Source organism: Drosophila novamexicana, unplaced genomic scaffold, assembly GCF_003285875.2.
Source record: "Drosophila novamexicana strain 15010-1031.04,08,12 unplaced genomic scaffold, DnovRS2.1 tig00001062-arrow-arrow-pilon, whole genome shotgun sequence".
Taxonomy (NCBI): Eukaryota; Metazoa; Arthropoda; class Insecta; order Diptera; family Drosophilidae; genus Drosophila; species Drosophila novamexicana.
The window spans coordinates 158087-175776 of record NW_020824838.1 but is presented as its reverse complement, the minus strand read 5'-3'; the positions used below and the strand labels follow the sequence as shown (position 1 = coordinate 175776).

At 39.9% G+C, this 17690-nt stretch overlaps 7 protein-coding genes across 7 annotated transcripts; 2 read left to right on the top strand and 5 right to left on the bottom strand.

The window, feature by feature from the left end:
• Positions 1-423: 423 nt before the first annotated feature.
• Positions 424-1230, top strand: LOC115766113 (nucleoside diphosphate kinase). Its single transcript, XM_030709934.1, has 2 exons — positions 424-612; positions 805-1230. The coding sequence occupies exons 1-2, from the start codon at positions 439-441 to the stop codon at positions 1135-1137; spliced, it is 507 nt and encodes a 168-aa protein (XP_030565794.1). The 5' UTR covers positions 424-438; the 3' UTR covers positions 1138-1230.
• On the bottom strand, positions 1226-2081 carry LOC115766112. The gene is made up of 2 exons (XM_030709933.1): positions 1416-2081; positions 1226-1357 (listed from the first exon to the last, which is right to left on the bottom strand). Exons 1-2 carry the CDS (start codon positions 2057-2059, stop codon positions 1243-1245), a joined length of 759 nt encoding a protein of 252 aa, XP_030565793.1. The 5' UTR covers positions 2060-2081; the 3' UTR covers positions 1226-1242.
• LOC115766114 (tubulin-specific chaperone A) lies at positions 2082-2713 on the bottom strand. The gene is made up of 2 exons (XM_030709935.1): positions 2366-2713; positions 2082-2305 (listed from the first exon to the last, which is right to left on the bottom strand). Exons 1-2 carry the CDS (start codon positions 2572-2574, stop codon positions 2182-2184), a joined length of 333 nt encoding a protein of 110 aa, XP_030565795.1. The 5' UTR covers positions 2575-2713; the 3' UTR covers positions 2082-2181.
• A 607-nt stretch (positions 2714-3320) lies between these two features.
• LOC115766158 (elongation factor 1-alpha 2) lies at positions 3321-7831 on the bottom strand. The gene is made up of 5 exons (XM_030709998.1): positions 7745-7831; positions 6265-6320; positions 4834-5734; positions 4562-4767; positions 3321-4494 (listed from the first exon to the last, which is right to left on the bottom strand). The coding sequence occupies exons 3-5, from the start codon at positions 5654-5656 to the stop codon at positions 4135-4137; spliced, it is 1389 nt and encodes a 462-aa protein (XP_030565858.1). The 5' UTR covers positions 5657-5734; positions 6265-6320; positions 7745-7831; the 3' UTR covers positions 3321-4134.
• Positions 7832-8580: 749 nt separating this feature from the next.
• Positions 8581-9599, bottom strand: LOC115766160 (nucleolar protein 16). The gene is made up of 3 exons (XM_030710000.1): positions 9355-9599; positions 9003-9293; positions 8581-8942 (listed from the first exon to the last, which is right to left on the bottom strand). The coding sequence occupies exons 1-3, from the start codon at positions 9450-9452 to the stop codon at positions 8702-8704; spliced, it is 630 nt and encodes a 209-aa protein (XP_030565860.1). The 5' UTR covers positions 9453-9599; the 3' UTR covers positions 8581-8701.
• A 201-nt stretch (positions 9600-9800) lies between these two features.
• LOC115766159 (cleavage stimulation factor subunit 1) lies at positions 9801-11323 on the top strand. Its single transcript, XM_030709999.1, has 3 exons — positions 9801-9977; positions 10036-10900; positions 10957-11323. Exons 1-3 carry the CDS (start codon positions 9907-9909, stop codon positions 11293-11295), a joined length of 1275 nt encoding a protein of 424 aa, XP_030565859.1. The 5' UTR covers positions 9801-9906; the 3' UTR covers positions 11296-11323.
• A 404-nt stretch (positions 11324-11727) lies between these two features.
• On the bottom strand, positions 11728-17389 carry LOC115766024 (protein tramtrack, alpha isoform-like). Its single transcript, XM_030709795.1, has 2 exons — positions 17371-17389; positions 11728-14853 (listed from the first exon to the last, which is right to left on the bottom strand). Exons 1-2 carry the CDS (start codon positions 17387-17389, stop codon positions 13277-13279), a joined length of 1596 nt encoding a protein of 531 aa, XP_030565655.1. The 3' UTR covers positions 11728-13276.
• Positions 17390-17690: the final 301 nt, after the last annotated feature.

Sequence of the window (17690 nt, the reverse complement as noted above, 5' to 3'; positions counted from 1 at the left end):
TATGGCAACCTTGTCTCTCTACCTGTTACTTTTGTTTTAATATGTATTTTTACTTTATTAAAGTTTAGGATGGCTATTCATAATAAATATGTAACATTGTAAATAAACGAGCATGCGTCAATTTAGCATCAGTCAGTTAGCGACGTTATAAAATAAAGGGCGTAAAATTAAATTAATTCAAGGTATAAAAATATTAGTTGGTAAGGATATTTAGTGGAAAATACTATTGAAAATACTAAAATACCAAGAATATAAAACCCTTTAAGTGTAATTCTTAAATATCTTCTTATTCAGATCTTTTAATCAAATTGGATAAAATCATATTATTGAATAAAATAATATTATTGTTATATTGTTCTGGTAGTTTTGCACTGCACATTAGGTATTTTGACAGTTTTTCAATATGGTCATACTACTTAAATAAAAAACTCAACGCTGATGATTGCTTCTCTCTTGGCATTTTATTCCCTATTCTCATTCGCAATGGCCGCCAACAAGGAACGCACTTTCATCATGGTTAAGCCCGATGGAGTCCAAAGAGGACTCGTCGGCAAGATCATCGAGCGTTTTGAGCAAAAGGGCTTCAAATTGGTAGCAATGAAGTTCGTCTGGGTGAGTAAAGCCGGCCACATAATTGAATTAAGAAATCAATAAGTACGCGTGTGCAATTGTCGTGTTTAACCTCAACATGGCATGGGGTCGCCCTTGCTTACATTATAAATGACCGGTTGAGGTTATATATATGTATGCATACATCTGGTTTTAGAGGTCATGAAAATGATAGAATTACATATTTAATTGCAGGCTCAAAAGGACTTGTTGGAGAAGCACTATGCTGATCTGTCTAGCCGCCCCTTCTTCCCCGGTTTGGTCAACTACATGAACTCCGGTCCAGTGGTTCCCATGGTGTGGGAGGGCTTAAATGTGGTCAAGACCGGCCGTCAAATGTTGGGCGCTACCAACCCAGCTGATTCCCTGCCTGGCACCATCCGTGGTGACTTCTGCATCCAGGTTGGCCGCAACATCATTCATGGCTCTGACGCTGTTGAGTCCGCCGAAAAGGAGATTGCTCTGTGGTTCAATGAGAAGGAGCTTGTCAGCTGGGCTCCAGCCGCCAAGGACTGGATTTACGAATAGATTCAGCATGCAAGTGCATGAATCTGTACGCCACTCACATAAGTCTAACAGCGATTCTTCTAAAGAATAAAAATTCCACCTTATATATACATACATACGTGTGTTTTATTCACATTTATATCGGGCCCACTCTGCAGTGGGCATATCGGTTGGCAATACCCAACCGTTGGGTATGCTGCTGCCGCTCTTGCCGTAACTTATATAGGAGTCCCAAATGATTCTATATGGCAAAAGACGTGTTAGTTAATTCGACCACTTTAAATTCCCATTAAACTTACCGCCGCTGTATCAATTCTTGTGTATATCGCTTTTTGTCCGTATTCCCTTGCCTTAAAGGCACCGAAGAGCTTCCAAATATAACTCCGGCCCACTGCGCCCCGCAGTTGGTAGTGGCTTCTTTATTGATTTCATCGGTACACTCCTGCAGCACACTTCGCCAAACTGTGCGCATTCTGGACAGTTTTTCAGCCAAGTCTTTGTTGCCACCGCGAGCCTTGTACAGTTTTTCCAGCAAGTCAAATGTGTGCAACATATTTGTGGCATCGTGCTGTTTTTTGAGTGTGATGTGTTCCGCTTGCTTCTGAACCGGCAAATGTGCTGCAGCTGCTACATTTAACTCGGAAGATAGCGCTTTATCCTTGGCATTTTCTGGAGTATTCCTTTTTACGCTCCATTGCAACTTGGCCCTTTTTTTGGCCCGTTGCCGTCTTTGTTTACGTTGGAGTTGAATGCGTGCAATGCGGTCACACGGCAACTCCTTCAGTTTCTCTAGCAAATTCGTGGTCTGCCACTTCAACTGGCGAGTCTTATTCAAATCCAAGTCATCTGTTGACGCATTGCTCAAACCTTCCAATAACTGTAAATTTGCTATGACACTACTAATATCTGTCTTTATTTCGCTTAGTTTGTGGACTTGCGGCATTTTATCTACATATAAGTGTTGGTTAACGTTGCAAATAGTTTTATTAAGAGTGGCGTGCTTGTATTGAATTTTAACAGGGAAGAGTAAGATTATTATGTGGCTGCATAGAATCAGCTGACAGCCTACGATTTTAGCGCAGATTCGGCTTCTACTAGCACCTCAGAAGCTTTTGTGTAGGCCTCCGTTTCTTTGAGATCCAGTTCATCCTGTAAATATTTTTGCAGCACTTCGAACTCCTTTTGCAATCTGTAAAAAATCACACCATTATTGTTGCCCGCAAATTGATATCATTAAATGATGACTCACCTGCGCTTTGAGTCTGGTATCATCATTTGGCACTCCTGTATCACCTCTTCCTGTTTGCGCAGCACATGATCATCGGCGCCTTCATTTTTGAATTTATCCAGACGAGCCAGCTCTGTGTTTATCTCCTTCTCATAAACTGTCTTCTCCTTGGCCAGGCGCTTCACAACACCCGTTTTAATAACCAGCTGCCTAATACGTGGATCTGCCATTTCTGTAATTTTATTGGTTTATTATTACTTGTACACCTCTAAACAATCTTTAGATGTCAATATTAATTGACGTTTTTAAATTATTTTATAAATTTGTAGCCAATTTCTGCACAGCCGGCTGAGCTTTCTTGTTGTATTGTTTAGAAATGCCGCCTGTGAGTCAGCTTGCAGCGTTGCCACTCTTTCCAGCTTACCTTATGGCCATTCACAATAGTTAACGTTCTGGAAAAAAATGTTACGTATCAAACGAGCGGCAGTTCGAATGTTAAATTCAAATAGTTTACTGTTAAAAGTAGATCCAGGTTATAGCTTTTTTAATTTGGTAACTAAAAGATTATAAGCGGTCCGTGGGCTCGACCAATCAATTTTTCACTTTGCTAACAGCGTACAAAAAAAGCTAGAACCTGTCAATTGAAACAACCATTACATTGTGTGTATTTATTACGGTTAAGCATTCTTTATTTTTATTTTGTCAATTAATACATTAAAAGATCATTTTTGTTTGTTTATTAAGCAACGTTTTCTGTATCCATGAATGGTTTTCTGTTGTGGGCTACATTAATAAGTTTCATAGTAATGACAATGAATGCACTATGTAATGTTTTGTTATGTGGTAAATCGTTTATGAGAAACATTTGGTTAAAGTATGGAAATGCCAATGAGACCCGATAGAACATTTAGAATGTTTACAAAACCGCATGATTATGTTTTATGAATATTTTTATAATACTTCTTAAGCATTTGTCTTTTTTTTTTTTTCTTTTTTGGGATAAATTTTGAATTCATTGCGAATGTAGTCTTGGTTTTTTTTTAAGTATTGTTATTAGTTGCAGAGTGGTTTATAACTAAATTCTGAAATTGCTTTATATAATATAGATTTTAAATCGAATGCCTCCGACTGACTTATCAAAAGTATAAAAAGTGTTTAAAATCTTTTGATTGAAATAATGATTAATGCTTTAAAATTATGTTTAGTGATGGATAAATGAGAGACAAGTGGGGTCGCAGTGACGGGCTGGGCTAGCAGCAAACTCCTGTGGCGATTATATTCTGATTATGTTCAATGCGAGACTGTTTCCTGCGAAACGATTTGCGGTGGCGAAACAAGTTTAGATAGTTATAGTAGATAATGATTATGAATATAATGGCGACCGATTTTGAGTACGCATGCGGGAATGATTCCAGACGACCAATGTGTCCAGGCGCCTCCTCGCCGTCATCATGCACAGCTGGCGTGAGGTGGATGGTTGATGTGCCTAGAGGTCGACCCATTATTGTTGGCGTACATATACCCTCGCCAATTGTATGTGTGTTTATAATAAATTGTAATATTTCCTCAAGTTTATATAATATTTGAATGCAGCAGTAAATAGTTGTAGTTAATGATGGTGATTGATACGCCACGGACTTTGTGTTTAGCCCCTGATTCGGTTTTGATCGTCTATGATTAATAGATACTATAAATTTTAAGTGTGTTGTTGCTCTTGCCATTTGTTGTTCGAGTGTTTGAGTGTTGTTGTTTTTGTTGTTATTTGAATTACAAGTCTGCAGACACCCTAGTTATTTCTTCTTCTGCGCCTTCTCAGCTGCTTTTGTTACTTTGCCCGAGGTCGTTTCTTTAAAGTTCACCGACTTGATGACACCGACCGCCACAGTCTGACGCATATCGCGCACTGCAAACCGACCCAGCGGCGGAAATTCTTGGAAGCTTTCAACGCATAGAGGCTTGGACGGAACCAACACTATGATGGCCGCATCGCCCGATTTGATGGCCTTCGGTTCGGTCTCGGTGGTCTTGCCAGTACGGCGATCGCACTTCTCCTTGATCTCGGCAAACTTGCAAGCAATATGTGCCGTATGGCAGTCCAGCACAGGGGTATACCCATTAGCAATTTGCCCAGGATGATTGAGAACAATAACCTATTAAAAACCAAAACATTTAGAATACCATTAAAGCGATTAACTTTTATATTTTAATCTAACGCACTTGAGCAGTAAAATCGGCAGCACCACGTGGAGGATTGTTCTTCGAATCTCCGGCTACGTAGCCGCGACGCAACTCCTTTACCGAAACGTTCTTTACATTGAAGCCCACATTGTCGCCTGGCAAGGCCTCGGTCAGTGCCTCGTGATGCATCTCAACGGACTTGACCTCAGTGACCAAATTAACGGGAGCGAAATTTACCACCATGCCTATAACGAAAGATGGGGAATTTGTAAGTAGCAACAGAGCTACTCATAGCTGAAGTGTGAACATACCTGGCTTGAGAATACCCGTCTCCACACGGCCGACTGGGACTGTGCCGATGCCACCAATCTTGTAGACATCCTGCAGAGGCAGACGCAACGGCTTGTCAGTGGGCCGCTGGGGCGGCATAATCGCGTCCAGCGCATCAATCAAGCACTTGCCCTCCGTTTTGCCCTCTTTGCGTTCGACGGTCCAACCCTTGAACCACGGCATCTTCTCGGATGGCTCGAGCATGTTGTCGCCATGCCAGCCGGAAATGGGCACAAAAGCGACTGACGCCGGATTATAGCCGATCTTCTTGATGTACGAGGAGACCTCCTTTTTAATCTCTTCGTAGCGTGCCTCGCTGTACGGCGGCTCCGTGGAATCCATCTTGTTAACGCCCACAATTAGCTGCTTGACGCCCAGCGTAAAGGCCAACAGCGCATGCTCACGCGTCTGGCCATTCTTTGAGATGCCGGCCTCAAACTCGCCGGTGCCAGCGGCAACAATTAGCACAGCACAATCGGCTTGCGAGGTGCCGGTAATCATGTTCTTGATGAAATCTCGATGGCCGGGCGCATCAATGATGGTCACATAATACTTAGCCGTCTCGAATTTCCAGAGCGCAATATCGATGGTAATGCCGCGCTCGCGCTCAGCCTTCAGCTTGTCCAGCACCCAGGCGTACTTGAACGAGCCCTTGCCCATCTCCTGGGCCTCCTTCTCGAACTTCTCAATTGTACGCTTATCGATGCCGCCGCATTTGTAAATCAAATGGCCGGTGGTGGTCGATTTTCCCGAATCGACATGGCCAATAACAACGATGTTAATATGAATCTTCTCCTTGCCCATGACGCTATGTAATCAACGACTCCTTGGTCTCTGAGCTCGAATTATACGTTGTTTTTCCTTTTAGATGTTTTATAGAACCTGAATGCAAATTACATACACACACACATATATATATATATATATTTATATATAGAGAGAGATATATATAAATCAAATTTGGAGAGTGGGTGACAATAAAGAGAGTGAGAGAGAAAAAGCAAAGGCGTGTGCTATAAGGACACGAGTGAGCATATCCAGGACTTGCATATGTATGTGTGTATGCTTCTAGGTATATGCATGCGTGAGTGTATTTATGTATGACATAGGTGTGTGGGTGTGGGCGCGACTCTGTTCGCAGTGTAGAGACTGAAATGCTACAACTGTGTAGGTGTATATACGGTGAAAGCTTTTCGAGCGGATATTTACTGTCCTGAGATTTCTGTCCTGCTGGGAGAGATGTCCACTTGAATGGTATCTCAATCCAAAATATCATTTTATGAATGTTATGAATAATTAAAAAAAAAACTTCGCCAAGCAAAGAGATTGAGACCAGGGATTGAGGGAACTGTCCAATATTGGTACCTTCACTGTACACACATTCAATTTAACTTCTTTTGCTATAGACTCACCTGAAAATTGCTTGAAATTTAACTTGCTGCTTACAGGCGCTCCAATTGGCGATGCACTGCAAAATAGGAATAACAAAATTATTTGCCATTTGTCGATTAATAGGAAATAGAGCTTAGTGTAAGAGACGACAATTCAAATGTATTATTTTGCAAAAATATATAAGATTTAGTTATATGCATATGCAAATTACCAATTGCGCCCGACACGTCTGAACGTTAGTAAAGGCCCGGAAAATCTGGACGATAAGTATGCAAGCGAGTCTCAATGCTCGACAAGAAAAATCAATAATGAACCCAGACAAACGACGAGAGCCTCTGGAGCTGAAAAGCGAGCCAGCCGAATGACGACGTTGCCGAATGCACTCCCCACAGTCCCCCCCCTCCGCGACAGCATGCAGTACTCGGAAAATGTACGGCCCGCACCCTTTAGGCAGGCACTTGCACAAGAAACAAAACCAGGTTAGCTATGCATACACCTGCTGACAATGAGCTTTATAATTGTAGTGTAGCAATTATTAAACAACAATTATAAATCAATTTATTTTAAGAGGCAAAGAGCGGGAGGAGGGTGTAAAAATTAATGCTGGTGGTGAAAACGTATTGCAACGGTATTTGTACATTTTACTCACCGCCGGCAGCTGCCGCATTCGTGAGCTCTTTTCTGTGTTCTGAACGGAAAATTCGCGATTCAAAAGGGTGAAAAACTGCACATGCACACATACGCACACAGGCATGCAGAGGCATAAATGCCGCTGCTGCTTCGTGCTGCACTTGGTGCTCATCGTTTCCGTTGGTCGCCGTCGTCTTTGATAAACTTGCAAAAACAACAAGGAGACAAACATGCACGCATACATGCAAACATAAGTGCATGCATATGTACGTGTGTGTGTGTGTGTGTGTGTGTGTGTACTGGCTGTTTAGCGTGATTTATTTTCTAGCCTAGAAACAATTTTTACTTGCACTTTTTCTTTAGTTATTTTTAACTACACACGAGTGTGTGTTAGTGCATTTGCACACAAGTGCAAATTGAAAAGAAGAAGAACCTTAAAGGGAAATGTAAAAATACTTTGCAATGCAGCCTCTTTGCAGTGCATTAACAGCACTTAAATCTGATGAAATATGCGTACACAGGCATGAAGTATGTATGTATTATGTTAACTCAGTTTAAATTTGGCAACATAACTGTGCAGCAAGCTCACGCACTCACACACACACACACATACGCAAACACATGGGAAACTGCAGACTTCTGCAGACACGGCCGCCATTTTGGAATTTGCCAGAGAGCTGGGCATACTTACATACATATGTACATACATATATCTATATCTATGCATGTATACTGTACATTATATATGTATGTATATAGAGACAGAATTTCTTCACACACATCCATAGATATATGTATGTTATGCATTTAAAAAATTAATATTTGTTATTTTTTGCGATCAATTTCGCATGCTTGTATACAAAGGCATACCGTTAGATAAACGTGTATGCAGGCACGTATTATGCAAAACCTCACAATCGAGACACCGGCCGGTAAACACACGAAATTTAAGCCGACTCTCACACTTTAAACAGTTCGAAATACACAACAATAATAAACATTTAAAGCAGCCCGAGAACTTTTTTGTCATTAAGCACACAAAAAATTAATCGATGGATATTAGTCTAAGCGTTATTTAAGGATTTTATGAAAGCTGCACGGACCTTCTCTGTACGTGCACTTACCTCGAAACCAGAAAACGGAAAGACCGAAACCGTCAGAGACAGGCAGTCGGTTGACGATGACACCGAGAGACGATCCGAGCCGATGCACGATGATGCAACGCCGAATGGCTGACAGAGTAGCCACCAACTGGGGCAAGGGATAGACATGGGATGACAAAATTGAGAATTGCGGGTAATTTTAAAAGTCAACAGTGATTGACAAGCCAATGTATTTTTGATAACGCTAGCAAGAAGAAGAACACTTGAGTTGCCGTTAGCTGTTCGTGGCGGTCAGCTGTTCACTTTTTAATGTGTGTAACGAACGTTGGTTTTATTACGGTGAAATTTCTATCCTTGAGCCAGCATATTTTAATGAACGAATAATTTCAAAGAACCCATTCAAACGTATTCACAGTATTTTTACACAAATACGTTATATGTAGAAAAAAGTATCTATAGTACTTTAAAAGGTATCAGATTGAACAAAAATTGAACTTAAATATTCGGTCATCGGCAATCTGCCATTTGTGAGTAGTGAAACTTAAATGGGAATGAAAATTGTTAGTTCCTGTGAGCATTTCCCTTTAGTTAAATCAAAACTTTCCGTAATATACTTTAATATAATCAACACAGAAATGAAATTTCTATCAGAAATTAATTATACATTTGTATACATCTATATGTACCGTATATGCTTATATTCTATTCTAGGTCACAGCAATAATTATTTCCATTCACTGTCCGACTCGTATTCTGGCCAATCTGGCTTAACGCCCGTGGGAAGCTTTTTCTGCTCCAGATATTCATTGAATTGTTCTGGTATTGACATGAATCTGCGTATTTTCAATCGAAATTGCCTCCACGTCCATTGGCCATGATTGCGACGATCTGTTACCATGGCCTTGTAGTTGAACTTGTGTTTATTGAGGAAGTACGAGAGCTCCTTTACCACACCCTTGGGTAGTCTAAAAATGCATGGTATTTATGAAGCATAATAACTAATAATAGATATTAAATTTGCTTACCTGAACTCTGGATCGGCTCTTCGATCAATTGCCATCTGTTCTAGGTCTTGGACGACATGCCCGCGTTTTGGTTTTTCAGGCTCTGGTTCTGCGGCCTTAGAGCCTAGCGCCGCCAGCTCCTCTTCGTCGAGCTGCTCTTCCATGAAACCATTTACAATTTTAACAGCCTCAAGCCTTTCGCGCTTATAGTTGGGTATGCCCACCGACTTGTTGGGATCGCTAGCCAGCCCCATTTCACTGAAATTGGTACCCACGCGTTTACTTTCCAGCCACAATTTCTTCATTTCGGGACTGTCAAGTGAGCATGTTTTATTAAAGGCAACTGAATATGCTTGCGCGCTGGGTAACTTACTCCTTGATGTTGCCAGTGGATTTTCGTGGTTTGTTCATTGTTTTGCGATTGACATTGTAGCGGTAACGCTTACGCACGTGATTCTTGCGAATTTTCATTTTTCGTCTTTAAGATTGTTAACAACGAATGCTATGAAAACAAAACAATTGCACGTGTTGCAGCTGTGTGCTATCGAAATTTGAAACAATCGAAATTAGGATTGCGGCACGCTATTTCGTTTGTAATCTGATTATCGATAGTTTTACAACATATGAGAAAGTGACTGCGATCGATAGGCCTCTTTTAAAGTAAACATCGAAATATCGATGTTTACAGAAAAATATGATTTGAATGGTACGGAATATTGATACATTTGTATGTTTGATTTAAATTTATGACAAGAATTTATGCCATGACAAATTTAAGATTATATGCACTTGTGATATGTTGCTACAATTCATTGATTTTCAAACATCTTAAATGACGACCAGCAAACACCGGCTGCCGCGAACATCGATACATCAACGTTTTTAATGTTTGCTCACATCACTAATTTTATATTTATAAGGAAAGATGCGCGACGAGATTTTGGATCCGCATAATTTGGTTAAGAACCGGGAAATATTATACCGGTTAATGATAAGGTAAGCTGCAATTGACCATTCATAAAGTGTATTAGTTATTTAAAGTCTCTATGTGTAGCCAGTTAATGTACGATGGCTTGGAAAAATTTGCAATGGAGCTGTCAATGCTGGTCAAGGCGGATCAATGTGCGCCAAGTGAGCGTCTGCTGCATGTCATGATCTCGGGCATGCAGACAATGGCTGACAAAGATAAAACCAACACGGATGATGTGCTGCCTGGCATTGATCTAGAATTTGAGCCGGAAGCATCTGCACTGGCGCCAGAGCCGCATTCCTATGAAACTGCATATGTTACGTCGCACAAGCAGGCTTGCCGGGCTGGTGCCTTCAGCTTTGATGGCTCCCTGGTAGCCACGGGCAGTGTGGATGCCAGCATCAAAATATTGGATGTGGAGCGCATGTTGGCCAAATCGGCGCCAGAGGATATTGAGCCTGGCCGCGAACAGCAGGGTCATCCTGTTATTCGCACACTGTATGATCACACGGATGAGGTGTCCTATCTGGAATTTCATCCGAAGGAGCACATACTGGCGTCGGCCTCTCGCGATGGCACCGTGAAACTCTTTGACATTGCCAAGCCGTCGGTAAAGAAGGCGCACAAAGTACTCACCGACTGTGAGCCGGTGCTTTGCGTCTCCTTTCATCCAACTGGCGACTACATAGCCATTGGCACAGAGCACAATGTACTGCGTGTTTATGACGTGCACACGACGCAGTGTTTTGTTAGCGCCATTCCATCGCAGCAGCACAAGGCAGGCGTTACATGCGTAAAGTATTCGCCCACAGCAAAGCTCTATGCAACGGGAAGCTTTGATGGCGATATCAAAATCTGGGACGGCATCAGTGGGCGGTGTATTAACACTATTGCTGAGGCGCACAGCGGGGCAGCCATTTGCTCCTTGCAGTTTACGCGAAACGGAAAGGTAAATATAATATCTATATGATTACCAGTTTTAATGCGTTCCCATTTTTGTTGTAGTACTTGCTCTCATCTGGCATGGACTCGATTGTTTACCTGTGGGAGCTGTGCACCAGTCGACCCATACAGACATATACGGGCGCCGGCACCACCGGCAAACAGGAGCATCAAGCGGAAGCTGTATTCAATCACACCGAAGACTATGTACTGTTCCCAGATGAAGCGACGACGTCTTTATGTTCCTGGAATTCGCGTAATGGCTGTCGCTTGACACTCAACTCTCTGGGTCACAACGGACCTGTGCGCTACATAACCCACTCGCCCAACGCGCCCGCTTTTCTCACCTGTTCCGATGATTTCCGAGCACGTTTTTGGTATCGTCGTGCTAATAATCAATAGTTGGTAGGATTCTAATAAAACTTAAAACTATTTTACTATTTACACTTATTCGTATTTTTATAACTTTCTGAAATGTAGCTACAGTGTTCGGTTACAGGGTCCCGCATAAGTATGCTATATATTCTGATAGTGGTCTACCTGTCGCTAGATGGCGCCAGCGTTTCTCTATTGAGTGACAATATATAAAATATTTTAAATAAAACAAAATGCTACTTGTGCCTAGATTTCGAAATAGGTCATAAAAGATTTTGGTTTTACAATTTTCTAAGGTTTATTTGTAATGTATTTAGGTGTAATTGTAGTTACTATAAAAAACAAATTTAGGAAGTTTCTGAGGAGGTTCAAAATTATTCAAAACTCTTCTAAATTGATTCAGAATATAAAAAAAATTATACTTTTTCGGAATTATAAGAAATTAGAAAAATCATATTTTTTATTTTAGAATTTGATTAATATGTTAAGTAGAAGTCTTACTTGATAAGTGGTAAATTATCTAGATCCAGCCCAGATATCCAGATACTAAATGGAGTTGGACTGCATTCAAGAGGATATATGAGAGTACGTTGTATAAAATCTATTTATTGAGCGCATTGACAGCTTAAGTCGTAATGATTGCTTTAAGTAAATACATTTAAATCAGAAAAATACATAATACAAATGCTGAGTACTGTTTTTTTTTGTGCGTACGTTATGTGGTGGATATATGTAGGACACTAGGCAATTATTGGGTAATATAGCTAGTTGGTAGTATCCATTGTTGAGCTTAAGTAAAAAATATCAGTTAATATTCACTGGAAGTCCCTTGCGCATTTCGACAATGCTTTACTAATTATATCGTTAAAATAACTAGACTAAATATGCTATATATATAAAGTATGTTTATAAATCTAGAAAAAGTCTGCTAGAGCATAATTAAGTAGTCGTTAATTAAGTTTACATAATTTCCATGGGTTGGGCTTGCCAGACGCCACGTAGTTATACATGTTTCACTTTTTTTCATTTTTTTTTTTTTTTTTGATAATTGCACAAATAGCCAATTCATTGGGTTTCCGGTTTCTTGTTTTACCAATGAAACACACCAATTATTCTACGGTCTTTGAGTATTGAACGTAATACTATATACAACAAAACGATAGACTAAAAACAAAATACAGTTTAACAAAATCACATAAGAAATAAACAAACAAAAAATAAAGTAACGAGTAGAAAGTAGCGGGTAAATTTAGTTGGACGGCGCCTACTCGTTAGTTTCAAAAGCACATGTCTGTTGCATGAACGAATGGCAAAGTAACGAGCACACTTTACTCGTTGCTGCCATTCGACGAGTACCTAATTGCAACGAGTCACAGAAAAATGTCAATTATTAATTTAAATATGAGTTAAATCCAAAAGTTATGACCATTAAGGCAGTGGGATAAAGAAATTTCCTACTAGTTAATCAGTTGCATTTGACTTAACACTAAATATTTATAAGTACATAATATCTATAGAACTAAACGTAAGGCTTTATGGACGGAATCTTGTTGAACTTATTGCTCTAACTGTAAATATATAGCTTAAGTAATGAATTTTGCTAGATGATGTGCACTAAAGGGCCTTAAGGATTAGTATTAACTATTATGCGTTTTGAGTGTTTCCAGTTCTGGCCAAGGGCGTAAGCAGAATTTCGTTTCAGAGGGGTTGAGCGTTAATATATTTATTATATAATATCTAATTTTTTCATTAAATGTGTTTTGTATATAAGGAGTTCTTTGTTTTTAAAACTGTTTTTTTTTGTGTGCAGTCATTTGCCTCACATTTCTCACCCCTTTTAAACACACTATGCCTACGCCCATGGCTCTGACAATTGCTTAGCATTAAGTATATTAGTATTTTACAGTTGTTTGTTTTGTTTAAGGCACGCTCTCTCTCTCTCTCTCTCTCTCTTTCTTTCTTCCTCACTCACACTGTGTCTCTCTCAGCTGATCCTAGGCTTAAGTCTTTACGTTGCGGTTTGCGCTGGCGGCAGGCTCTTGCCCTCCGACACCGAGTACATGGCCGGCGGTGAGGGGGATGGCGATGGCGAGATTTGTATCTCGTTTTTGATGATGACGTCATGCTGCAAGCTGAGCATGGCCGCCGCAGCAGCTGTGGGCGTGGCTGGCGCTAGCTCCATATCCTGGTCCTGCTCTTGCTCCTGCTCCAGCTTGACCACATCTGGCAGCAGCAGAGCGTTGTCCTGACAGTCATAGGGCGACTGCTGCTGCTGCTGATGCTGGTGGTGCTCCTCCAGCTGGCGCTGCATCTGCTCCTGTTGCTCCAGTTGCTGCTGCTGCTCCAGTTGCTGTTGTAAGTGCTCCTGCTGCTGCTGCTGCTGCTGATAGAGATTTGTGTGCATATCGCCCGCTGCCGCCGCGGAGATCAAATACTTGAGCGGGCTGAAGGCGCCGATGTCCTTGGGCGACGTAAAATTCTCGTGCGTCATCTTCAGATGATTCTTCATTTTGTCCGGCCGCGAGAATTCCTTGCAGCACACCGGACAAGGAAACACCTTGCGATGCTTGCCCTCGTGATAGAGAAACGCGTGCCGCTGGAAGCTGTACTTGTTCTTGAAGGTCTTCTGCATGTTCTCCTTGGCGCATTCGGTGCACCGATAGACGCCCTCGACAACGCTCGCATATCGAAACAGATCCAGTCCGCGCACCGACATCTCGGTCAGATGCTCCGCCTGGTCATCCAGCGTGGACTGCGCTTTGCGTCGCACACGTCGTCGCTGTATGGGGCGTTTGGGCGTGGCAGGCGCTGTGGCAGACCTCGCTGCAGCGGAGGTTTCATTGTTGCTCAGCGGCGGCTCCTCAAAGCCCGGCAGTCCGGCATTTTCATCCGCCAGCGTGAGCAGCTCATGATCGGTTTCATCGCATTTGTCCGGATTGTTATCGACCACGCACAGCAGATCCAGCTCCTCATCCACATAGTGTGCTTCGGCGGGCGGCGAGGCATGAGGCGGTGGCGGTGGCGCCTGCTGCTGTTGTGCCTGGCAATAGTCCGCCTTCAGCAGCGGATTCCCTGTGGCTGCCATATGCAGCAGTAGCTGTTGCTGCAGGCTGGCATTGTGATTGTCGTTGTTGTTGCTGCTGTTGTTGTTGTTGCTGCTGGGCGTCTGCTGCGCCTGCCGCTCCGCCGCATTGGCCAGCGACTGCAGCGCGCTGCAGCTGCTCTCCTGCTGCTGCTGCATCTCCATGGCATCATCCGCCGACAACGGCAACGGCGTTGGCACCGCCAGCGGCACCATTTCGGGATCCTTGGCCCCGCCGCGCAGCTGCTGCTTGAGCAGCGAGTTGTTGTTGTGCTGCCCTCCCGCCGGCTGATTGCTCGCATTTATCGCGCGTATCTTCAGGCCCAATATGGTGGGCAGATGCAGCGAGGCGGCAGCGCCATTATCGCCACTGGATTCGCGTCCGTTTGGCGACTCTGCTGTTGTTGCTGTAGCTGTGGTTGTTGTTGTTGTCCCTGTGCCAGGCGAGATATGCGTGGACGTGCCGAAAAGCCGCTGCGAGAGCTCGGGTGTGGCGGTTTGTGCTGTGGGTGGGATCAGGAGTATAAAATGTTAAAAAGCATGCGTATTCTAGTCGGGTGTGCCCGACTGGATGATACACTGCAACCAGCGCCTAGAGCTTTTACACACACACATATACAACCACATCATGTGTGTGTTTTTTTCCCCTTAACCCCAGCTTATATATGGGAAATGCATTCTTGATTATCTTCGGTGTTTGAGGTCCGATCTTTGTGCAATTTGAGGGGCTTGAATATGACATACTAATATGTCTATGTACCAAAGATCAAGACCTTTTATTTTGCTTATTTCTGGCAGGAAGGGATGTCTTAAAAGTGAAATTATTTATTTATTTAAAAATTTAAATAGGAGCTGCGTATACTCCAAGAGAACCTGCTTACCAAATTTGAGTTCTCTCCGAAATATGATAAAAAAAAACACGTAATCTGAAAATCGATACTTATCGATTTCATGTAAATTAGTCGATCGATTATTTGAAATATGTCGACTATGCAAACATCTGGATCGAGGTCCGAGCCAGATCTATCCCGATTTATTTAGCTTTTAGTCTCAGAGTTCGTTCATGCATAGGAAACGGTTAGACTCGGCTAAGGACAAACATGATCAAGAATATATATGCTTTAAAGGATCGCAGAAGTTAAAAACATTAAGATAAAAACAATTTACCGTTTGACCTTTTTTAAGGGGCAAAGGGATTAAGAATAAATATACAAATTAAAACTCAAACAATTTGTTTCTTTTTCAGAACTGTTTTTTTTTTTTGTGTGTGTGTGTGTGTATTTTATTTCTCTTCACATTTGTCAGTTAATCGATATATAATAATCATTTATCGTATTTCGTAATCAAATATAACAAAATATGTTTTCTTTTTAAATGAATAATATTGCGTGATTTACTAAAATTGATTAATTTTACAAGCTTAATTGTTGTTTATTTTTTTTTATATTTTTTATTTTTATTATTTTTGCATTTTTGCTAAACCTGCGCTAAGGCCAAACGCATGTGTGTGTGTGTGTGTGTGTGTGTGTGTTTGTTGTGGGTATTAGCACACACATTACTTTTGCCTTTCAACCATATTTAACTGTGCAACAAGCTCTGTTTAATATAACTTTATAATCTTTTTTTTTGTTGTTATTTTCTTTGGGCATCAAAAGCATGACTGTTTAATTATAATATATATAATATTATGGAAGGGATTTGATAATAAACAATATAGTTTTTCGAGTTGGAAGTTTGTTTTTCTTTTTGTTTAGGCGTGGAAATTGTTAGGGGTGTTCCCTCTTTTCATTATGCGCGTGTGTGTGTGTGTGTGTGAATGCAAAATAAACGTATTTGTATATAAAACGTAAACTAAAATTAAAGTTTAAATAAAGTACATACAATACAAATACATATTGTACATATATATATATGTATATATGTGTGTGTGTGTATAGCTGTGTTAATGCCAAAAGAAAATAGATATATGTATATATATATATGCAGATATATATAGTTATTGTTGGGGTAGGCTGCAGTTATCGAATCTGTTGCGATTGTTGGTGGATAGAGCGTTTACTTAACTAAATTGCACTAGCTAACACTAAATAAAGAATTAAAAACAAATTATATTTAATAAATTATTGTATTTAATTATTACTGTTTAATTAATAGCTGTTTTGATTACTTTTTATTTAAATTGGAGCTGTCTGTTTTTTTTTTTTTTTTTTTTTTTTGAATGCAACAAATTCAATTTCAAATTCAATTCTTTATTCTTTGCTTTTTAACTTTTTCAAGTTTTGTTTTTTTTTTTTTTTTTGGAGATCGCGTTTATTCATATTTTGCATTTGTTTTTATTTGAATTGTTTATTTTTGCTGCTGCTTTGTTGAATGTACATGTTTTTCGTTTTAATTGTTGTTTGCATTTTGTTTTTTGTTTTTGTTTTTATTTGTATTTATTTTTGATTAATTTTACTTTTGTTTTGCTTCATTTCTTTGGCGATAATTTAAGCCTCCGATATACAACATAAATTTTAATTGTTTTTGTTTTTTGTTTTTTGCATTTAAAATGTAATTATGTAATAAATTGATAAATTATTTGCATAGTTATTTTCTGTTTCATTATATAATAAACATAATCATATTTAATTCATTATTATGTTAATTATTGTATGTAATATTGTATATAATATATATTAATGTTGCTTTTAAAATTAGTTTATTAACATTTAACGTGGACGCACACAAATCGCAACGAAACATTTGCAATCTCTCGTTGCGATTTGTGTTGCATGTTTTATTTAATTTTTTTTTTTTCGATTTTCGATCTTGGTTTGGATCAGAACCAATCCATATAAATTTTTGATGTTTTCTTTCAACTAGCTTCATTTGAAGGCAACAAGGTAGAACTGCGCTACGCTTTTCACACATATTTATAAACAAATTTAAACGTAAAACAAAATGATAAACATTATGTTTAGTATATATATATATATAAAGGGTATATATAAATTAATTAATAGAGCTATAGCTACGCATACCAAAGACACATGTGCACATGTTTATGGATTAATATATAAATATATATATATGTATATGTGTATATTATATATATATATAGTTAGCATTTGTCATTAACTAAAATTTAGTTTAGTTTTTTTTTGTTGTAGTTTTTAGTTTTTATTGTAACTTGGGGCGTTACAAGGATGTGCTTTATAAGGCCGCCGCGGTGCTGCATTCATTTTATAAAAAATAATATGCAAATGCCAAAATTTGCGATTTTTTGCTTTTATAACTAACATTATTTTAATATTATTAATTAATTAAATATAAAATGTGTTTGTTTTATATAATGTTTAAA